At 37.5% G+C, this 9,002-nt stretch overlaps 1 protein-coding gene across 1 annotated transcript; it reads left to right on the top strand.

Annotated features, from left to right (window-relative positions):
- Positions 1-5,170: 5,170 nt before the first annotated feature.
- LOC145046974 (uncharacterized) lies at positions 5,171-6,043 on the top strand. Its single transcript, XM_078995229.1, has one exon. It carries the CDS (start codon positions 5,245-5,247, stop codon positions 5,878-5,880), a length of 636 nt encoding a protein of 211 aa, XP_078851355.1. The 5' UTR covers positions 5,171-5,244; the 3' UTR covers positions 5,881-6,043.
- Positions 6,044-9,002: the final 2,959 nt, after the last annotated feature.

Here is a 9,002-nt window from a genome sequence, read left to right as displayed (position 1 = left end):
CAATTGCCAAAATCTTGAAGTGAACCTACTATATCTATCGGAGATAATAGATATAGGAACACCATGTAGTCGAACAATCTCTTGGATGTAGATTCGTGTAAGCTTTTCCATCTTGAAAGTTTCTTTGATTGGCAGGAAATGGGCGGATTTCGTCAGTCGATCGTCAATTAACCAAATGGTGTCGTACCCACTCGGAGATTTGGGTAACTTGGTAATGAAATCCATAGAAATCATCTCCCATTTCCACTCAGGTATCTTGGGTTGTTGGAGCAGACCCGAGGGTTTCTGATATTCGATATTTACCTTGGCACACGTCAGACACTTACTCACGAAGGTAGCAATTTTGGCTTTCATGTTCGGCCACCAATATAACTTTTTGAGATCAAGGTACATCTTGTCCAATCCTGGGTGAATGGAGTACTTGGTCTTGTGAGCTTCGTTCATGACCACCTCTCTGTAACCACCGAACTTCGGGGTCCAGATCCGGTCCATGAAACAATAAACATCGTCTCCTCGAGTCTCAAGATTCTTATCCATTCCTCTCAAAGTTTTGTTTGTGACATTTTCTGGTTTCAGGGCTTCTATCTAGGCTTCACGGATTTTCCCGTATAAATGAGAATGGATAGTCATTGTCAGTGATTTAACCTTTCGGCCAGAATATTCCTTCCGACTCAGAGCGTTTGCTACTACATTGGCTTTACCCGAGTGATATCGAATTTCGCATTCGTAATCATTGAGTAGTTCGACCCACCGTCGTTGTCTCATATTGAGCTCTTTCTGGTTAAGTATGTGTTGGAGGCTTTTATGGTCGGTGTATATCGTGATCTTCGTACCGTACAGATAGTGTCTCCAGATCTTCAGAGCGAATACAACCGCTCCTAATTCGATATCGTGTGTGGTGTAGTTGACTTCATGCGTCTTCAGCTGTCTTGAAGCGTAGGCGATGACCTTACCTCGTTGCATTAGAACACAACCGAGCCCCAGATTGGACGCATCGCAGTAAACCACAAAATCATCGTTCCCTCAGGAAGGGATAGTACCGGCGCGGTGCATAAGGCTCGTTTCAGAGTTTGGAATGTCTTCTCATGTTTCTTTCTCCAATCAAAAGTCACACCCTTATAGGTTAATGTTGTAAGAGGTTTTGCGATTCGGGAGAAATTCTGAATGAACCTGCGATAGTATCCTGCAAGACCTAGAAATTGATGAATTTCTGTAGGCGTCTTCTGTGCTGACTAGTTCTCAGTAGCTTTAATCTTGGATGGGTCCACATGGATTCCTTCTTCACTAACCACGTGTCCTAGGAACTCTACCTTTCGGATCCAAAATTCGCACTTAGAGAATTTTGCATATACCTTCTCTGATCGGAGGGTTTCCAGGACGCATCGTAGATGATCGCTATGCTCCTCCTCACTTCAAGAGTAAACCAGTATGTCATCAATGAAGACGATGACAAATTGATCCAAATAAGGACGACACACTCTATTCATTAAGTCCATGAATATCGCGGGCGCGTTGGTCAGTCCGAAGGGCATCACTACAAACTCATAGTGCCTGTAGCGAGTTCGGAAAGCGGTTTTTCGAACATCCTCATTGAGCACTCGTAACTGATGGTATCCGGACCTTAAATCAATCTTGGAGAAGTAACTCGCCCCTTGCAGTTGGTCAAAGAGGTCATCTATACAAGGGAGAAGGTAGCGATTTTTAATCGTCAGTTTGTTAAGTTCCCTATAATCGATGCACATACGGAACGATCCGTCTTTCTTCTTTACGAATAATACTGACGTTCCCCAAGGTGAGAAACTCGGTCTTATAAAGCCCTTGCTGAGCAGCTCATTAAGTTGACCGGATAGTTCTTGCATCTCAGCAAGTTCTAGGCAATAGGGTGATTTGGCTACAGGGGTAGCTCCTGGAATTAAGTCGAACCTGAATTCGACTTGACGTTGCGGGGGTAAACCTGGTAGCTCCTCGGGAAAGATGTCAGGAAAGTCGCACACTACGGGAAAGTCTTTGAGATCTTTCATTTTCCGGCTCGTATCAACAACATGAGCAAGGAATGCGCAATATTCCTTACGCAGGTACTTTTGGGCTTGAATACTCGAGATGATGCGAAGGCTCGTACTGGGTTTGTCTCCGTAGATTAATAGAGTTACGTTATGCGGTAGGTTTAGACGAATGGCCTTATCGAAGCACAGGATATCGACGCGATGGAGACTCAACCAGTCCATGCCCACAATGACATCGAAACTCTTGATCGACACTGGGATGAGGTTGATTGGGAAAGTATGATTATCTAGTGTGAGAGTGCAACCTATGTAGATTTCTTTAGAGCTCTCTGTCTTCCCATTAGCCATTTCTATGACGAATGTTTCTTTTAGTGGTTGTGGGGGTTGTTTAAGTAAGTGCTTAAAGTTTTGGTTTACGAAACTTCTTTCTGCTCCACTATCAAAGAGGATACAAGCATAAGAGTTATCGAGAAGGAACATACCCGTGACTACTGTGGGGTTTGCCACCGCTTCATTATGACCGATAGCAAGTAGTCTTCCTGTTCCTCCCGCATTCCCAGCTCTCGGGTAGTTTCTTTTGAAGTGTCCGACCTCTCCACAACCATAGCAGGCTTGACTCACTCCGGTACTGGGAACTTGAATGATGGGTTTAGGTTGAGATTTGCAAAACCGGATGGTATGGCCCTTCCGATTGCAATTAGTGCAGTGCATTTCACGACATGGGCCGTGATGATGGAAAGAGCACTTGGTGCACTTGGGTAGATTTCCCGCATAGGTTTTGGCTGGTGTAGAGGCAGCAGGAGTGGTGGAAGCATGAATAGCCACCGTCTGTTGATTTTTGAGGGATGATTGAGTTGACTTGCCCTTCTTCCGGTCCCACCGTTTCCTCTTGTTGTCGGACGACGTAGCTGGTGCAGTGGTAACCGTTGTGGTTGTCGTGGTTGGAGTGGAAGGAGTTTCATGATCAATTAACCTGTGGGCCAGCTCTTTGGCGCTGTCAAAGGTTGCAGGATGTGAAGATAGAACATTTCCTTGATACGAGGGCACTAAATCCCAGATGTATCGTTCGATTTTCTTGCTCTCATAAGGGATCATGTTAGGGCACATAGCCACCAAGTCACAGAACCTAGCCGTATAAGCCACTATATCTGTCCCCTTCATCTTGAGGTTCCAGAGTTCCTCCTCAAGCTTCTGAATCTCACCTCTAGGGCAATATTCCTTTCTCAGTAGGTCCTTTAGTGTGTCCCAGCCCATAGCATTGGCTGTTACTAAGGAGAGTGAATTGACATGGCCATTCCACCGTGTTAGGGCCCTTTCAGTGAAGGTAGCAGCAACGAACTTGATTTTGCTCTCTTCGGGGCATGAGCACATTTCGAAAACAGCCTCTGTGCTTTCGATCCACTGGGATAATGCAAGAATTCCTCCAGTCCCATTAAAGAAGGTTGGTTTGCAGTTCATGAAATCCTTAAAGTGCATCCCTGTGCCCGTGGATGATCTTCACCATGTCTAGAATTTCCGCCCATTCCAGCACTACTTGCATAACCAGAATTTATTTGGTCCAGAGCTGCCGTCACTGCTGCAGTTACAGCCGTTTGAAACATTTTTGGATCGAATTGTGGAGGGGGTGGTAGTGGAGGAGTTTAAGCCGTAGATCTGCCTCTGTTTGGGCGCTTACGGGGAGGCATCTCTTGCTGAAAATTTTGTATAGATAATCATAATAGTGAGAAACAATGGTGAGTATGATGAGAGTGTTTTATGAATTAAACTACTATACATAAGTTGTCAGACATGGTCATATACTGAGTAGGGAGACATAAGAGTATAGACTTTTCCCAATAGGTTAGATATCTGCCAATATTAATGGTATTACTGATGTAAATAAGTTCTGGAAAAATGGCCTAACGGTAGGCCTTACATCAAACCATGAGAAGAAAAATAATTGACAATCTAGATGGCTACATAACATACTAAAAGATGAGAATATTATATAGACAAATGGTCCATTCAAAAGTAGACGTTAAAGACTATTCCTAAGTCAAAAGAAAAGATGCGCTAGTCATCTTTCATCGGCGGCAGCGGATGTTTCTCGGGCGGACTCGAAGATCAGCCAGTTGGCGCTCCATGTCGAGGAGGTGTCGCTCGTAGATCCTCTGGCGGACTCGAAGTTCTACAACTTCAGCTCGGGTCTCGGCCAATGCTTGCAGCAAGGCCTCGCGGCTTGCTGCAAACCTCTCATTGGCATGTTCTAGGCGGCTGGTGCGAAGGGAGTGCAATCCTCCATTTGTATCAACCTCCGCGATGCGTTGGAGAGCAGTTCATTGTTGAATTCATTTGTCATGTTTCCAATTTGACGGGTTTCATAACATGTTTTTGACGTGTGGTTTCACTGGTTACAGAAAATGGAAGAAAGAATTAGCATTGGAATGGAATGGAACTCCACTTGTGAAGTGTTTTTGTTTGCATGTAATTATATGCATGGTTAGATAGAATTATAGATTTGTACAAAGATTAATAATTAATTATTCATGGATTTTATGTTTAATTTGGATTGATGTTTAATTTTGATTTTATATTTTTTTCTATATAATTATTCAAAAAGTTGATTTGGTTATTTTATAGACAAAAACATCGAATTCAGCAAAAATAATACAAAATGGTAAAATGATAATTTTCATCATTTAGCACTGTAATTCAGAGGCTCTAACCAAACAACATTTCAAAATTTAGATCTGAAAGATTCAATCCATCTTAAAAATTCATACCTCTTAAATATTCAAATCCTATCAAAGAGTCTCTAAATCTTAAAAAAAATACATATCATATGGATTATTATTATGCTTTTGTAAAATTAAAAACCTACTTCTCCTCACAAAATAACAAAATAACAAAATAAATGTTATCAACTAATAATCAAATTTGCAACTTGACCGGTTCTAAACGTCAATAATCATTTTCACATCATTTTTAATGTTCAAATTGTTATACACTTATACATACTTATCAAATTTTATTTTCGTTATTATCCCTTTTATTAGTGAGTTTTGAAAATAAGTACACCAAAAGTTTGTGATGGAAATCCACGATCCTGGATGCGAGTGAGCATTAGTAAGGCTGTGGGCTTACCTACTCAATTTTTATAATTCCAACTCTATCCCTCTATAAAGCTCTTTATTTGGTAACCTAGACAAAAGTTAAAGCGTCATTCCACCACAAATTTTCAAAAGAATCCACCACAACCACCATGAGGAAGCTCTACAACCATACCAAAGGCAAAATCCACCCTTCACCACCGCCGCCGTCCGCCACCCCTGAGCACCACCTATCCTTGCTCCCTTTGGCTATCGCCACTCTCGCCGCCGCCCTTGCACCTGAAGATCAAGAAGTCTTGGCGTATCTCCTGTCAAGTTCAGCAAACACCACCATCTTCTCGACCGGCGGCAAACCCACCAACAAGTCCGGTGGTGGAGCCAGTAGCGGCGGAGACCACCTTCCACAGTTTAACTGCAACTGCTTTAGATGTTATACCAGTTTCTGGGTTCGTTGGGATGCTTCACCAAACCGGAAAGTGATTCATGAAATCATCGATGCTTACGAAGATGGTTTGATTCATAACAAGAAAAATGGAAAGAGCAAGAAAGAGAGAAAAAACAACAAGACTGCTTCTTCTTCTTCTTCTTCTCCATCTTCATCTTCCTCTTGTCGTGTTTCTCACGCGCCGCTGACTGCTTCAGAAAGCGTTATCAACGCGCCACCGCAGAGCGAGCAAAAGGGCAGCGATGAAGAAGATGAAATCGCTATTGGGTCGTCTGAAAAAGGGTCTGTGAGAAAGATTGTAAGCTTCATTGGAGAGAGGATTTGGGGTGTTTGGGGTATCTGATCTTAGATTTGATATTTGTTATAATTTTAAGAGTAATGAGGAAAATGACCAAAGAGCAAAAGCTATTTCCCAGTTTTGTAAATTTTCCAGAAATGGGCATTTAATTGGTCTGTTGGTTCTTCCCCATGTAAAATTTCAATATTATACTTTTTTTTTAGATCAATTTGTAAATTGTGTGTTAGAAAATTCAAATTTTTTAAGCACATTTGTTCCCTATTAGAAAACCCAAAGCTGAATTTAACAAAATTTGTTTTTTGTTTTTTGGGCAAAAATTTATCTGGTATATAATATTGTGGAAAAGTAATTTCAAGAATCTTTAATAGTTATAAATGTTGCAGGAAAAACCACATCATTTTAGCCCATTGACTTGGCCACTGGTTATAACGAATGTGAGACATGATATCACAAACTTTATTACTTCAAATTCTTTATGTTCTTGCTATGCAAGAAGAAAAATAACGAATCCTAAAAAAATATAATATAAGTGTAGAAGAACAAGTCTAAAGTAATATAAATATATAATGGCATAATAATTAATGAATAGTTAAAGCTATGATGGGAAATTATCAATTATTATTTTAAGAAACTTGTAAAATATCGCTTATGATATAAGACATGATAAAAACAATTTAAAATTATATAATGGGGCACTAACTGTTTACAATTTACTGTTCAGTCATTTATTATTTCATGAAAGATCAAGTTCATGTTTATATCATATTAAATGATATTAAGTTTTGATAAGCCATATCATATAAAGTTAAATAAAATAAAAAGGTGTATAAGTAAGTAAAAGAACGAAAAAGTTGTTGAAGAGCAGTGATTGAAAATTTGATAATGGTAGGTGTCATGGAGACGACTTTGTTATCAACTCGAGTTCTAAATTGGTAAATGATTGTGATGTTATTTTATAAATTTTGAAACTGTTTCAGATGGTTGGACCCATTGACATGGGAGTTGATTTGTTTAATGTATAAAATCAAGCATAAAAATCTTAAATATCATCATATAGTAGTCTTTTAACATATGATTTATGCTTAAAAATTCGAGTATTTTGATCAAAACAAAAGTTTAAAGAGGGGGACTATCTCTCATTCTACGTCAAGTGATGCATTTTTGGATTTGAAGTTGGATATCTTTAATACATCACTAGCAAGTGTTATTTTTAGTTTGGGTTAAGTTATTGTTAACCAAACAACTATTCCTTTTGATCATATTTGAACACTATCAATTTTAGTACTTTAGGTTTCTAAATTATTATGTTACCTATTAAAATGTGAAATGTCCTTATTTAATCATGGGACCAGTTACATATTCCCATGTGGCTTATTTTTAAAACAAAAATAAATAAATGAAAAATACAAAACCGGATGTAAAATGGAAAAAGTGTAAAAGAAAAAAAAAAAAAAAAAAAAAAAAAAGAATTGGAGCTTAACGTTTTATTGTCACATGATGATTTCTTCCACATAACCATGAACAAACTCATTCATCTTCACTCTCCTACCACCTCTCTCTCCCACTCCCCGCTCAACAACGTACCCAAGGGTCACATACATATCGGGAAGAGATTTTTTTTGGAATAATGAAAAACCACAATGTTGCAAAGAATATCCACTAATTGAGTTGTTAAGTTTGATTGTTCTATTAGAAAACCAAAAGGAGGAATGTGTCACTTCAAAACTGTTCCAAAAATAGTCTCGATGATACTAATAAGTATCAATCGGGAAAAAGGGGCACAAGAATTATGGAAAAAAGGACCTCCAAGGAAACAAAAAAAAAAAAAAACCACAATGTTGCAAAGAATGTCCATTAATTACATTATTTGTTCATTATTTAGAAATCATCAATAATCATACTAACGCAATGTTTTTTTTTTTTTTTTTTTTTTTCTAAGGCTAAAGGGAGTGGAGGTGTTAATGGAAGTGTCAAGGGAAATGCTAAAGATGTTATACAAGTCCCTATCTTATGCTAAAAAAAGGTGCTAAGAAAAGGGTGCTATGTATGTGGCGAGAAGAAATAGGAGAGAGAAAGTATGAAAATGTGTTGTGATTAGTTGATTTGTATTTTCTAATACATTTTAATTTTTTTTCTTCAAAATTAAACCTATTAAATTGTCACACTTCCACTCTGTATCTTTTTTATGTTAAACATGCTAAGCCTATGTGTCATAAAAAAAAAACTAAAAAAATCCTATGTGGCAACATGCCAAGAATGTTACCATTCCTTTTTGCCTAAATAGAGGATTGTTGTCTGACATCTCTTTTATTATTATTATCTCTTATAAAAGAATCATTTTATTAGTTGTGAGATCCATGTATTATATGAGTTAATTTTAAAAAAAAATTAAATATAAATGTCAAAATATATGATAACTTTGAATTTATAAGAAATTGTTAGTCCCCAAATCTACTTGTGTATCAATCACATCCAATTGATGGTGCGGAATCTCAATCAATTGGATGATTTCAGATCAAAATAGAAGAGAAAGAGAAGAAGAATAAGATGAATCTATGATGTATTCAATGTTGGAATGAAACTCCTTACACATAGATTCATACACACACATACACACACACACACACTCTTCTCTCTAACTTTCTCTCACACCTTACAATGCGCACACTTAAGCACCCTTAGATTATATCATTACCTCACCTACCTTACACCTATATATACAAAGGCCACAAACTCAAGGACGGACCGAAAACCCAATGGACCGAAAACTCATGGGTTTTCGGTCCAAGCTACAATTAATCCCAATATTAGTTTTCGGCCCAAATGATAAAACAATAAATGCTTAGAAAAACAAAGTATAAACCAATTTTAGACCAACAGAAAATAAGAAAAATAATGATTTATTATAATAAAAATATTTTTTATCTTTTAAATTTAAATAAAGAAAAGAAACTAATGAGCTTTAATTTTAAGAATTTTAAAATTAAAAGATAAGTTTATTAATGAAATTAATATCCATTTATTGTAATTATTACATTCAAATATTATATGAAATTTAATAAAATAAAAAAACTTATAAAATGACTTTTAGAAAAAAAAAAAATACAAAATAACCATAAAATTACATTTGACAAATTGAATGAGAGAGTGACAATTGGCAAAAAAAA

Source organism: Lactuca saligna, chromosome 5, assembly GCF_052625555.1.
Source record: "Lactuca saligna cultivar CGN05327 chromosome 5, ASM5262555v1, whole genome shotgun sequence".
Classification (NCBI taxonomy): domain Eukaryota; kingdom Viridiplantae; phylum Streptophyta; class Magnoliopsida; order Asterales; family Asteraceae; genus Lactuca; species Lactuca saligna.
The sequence above is the reverse complement of the archived record's forward strand: the minus strand, read 5'-3'. Positions and strand labels throughout refer to the sequence as shown.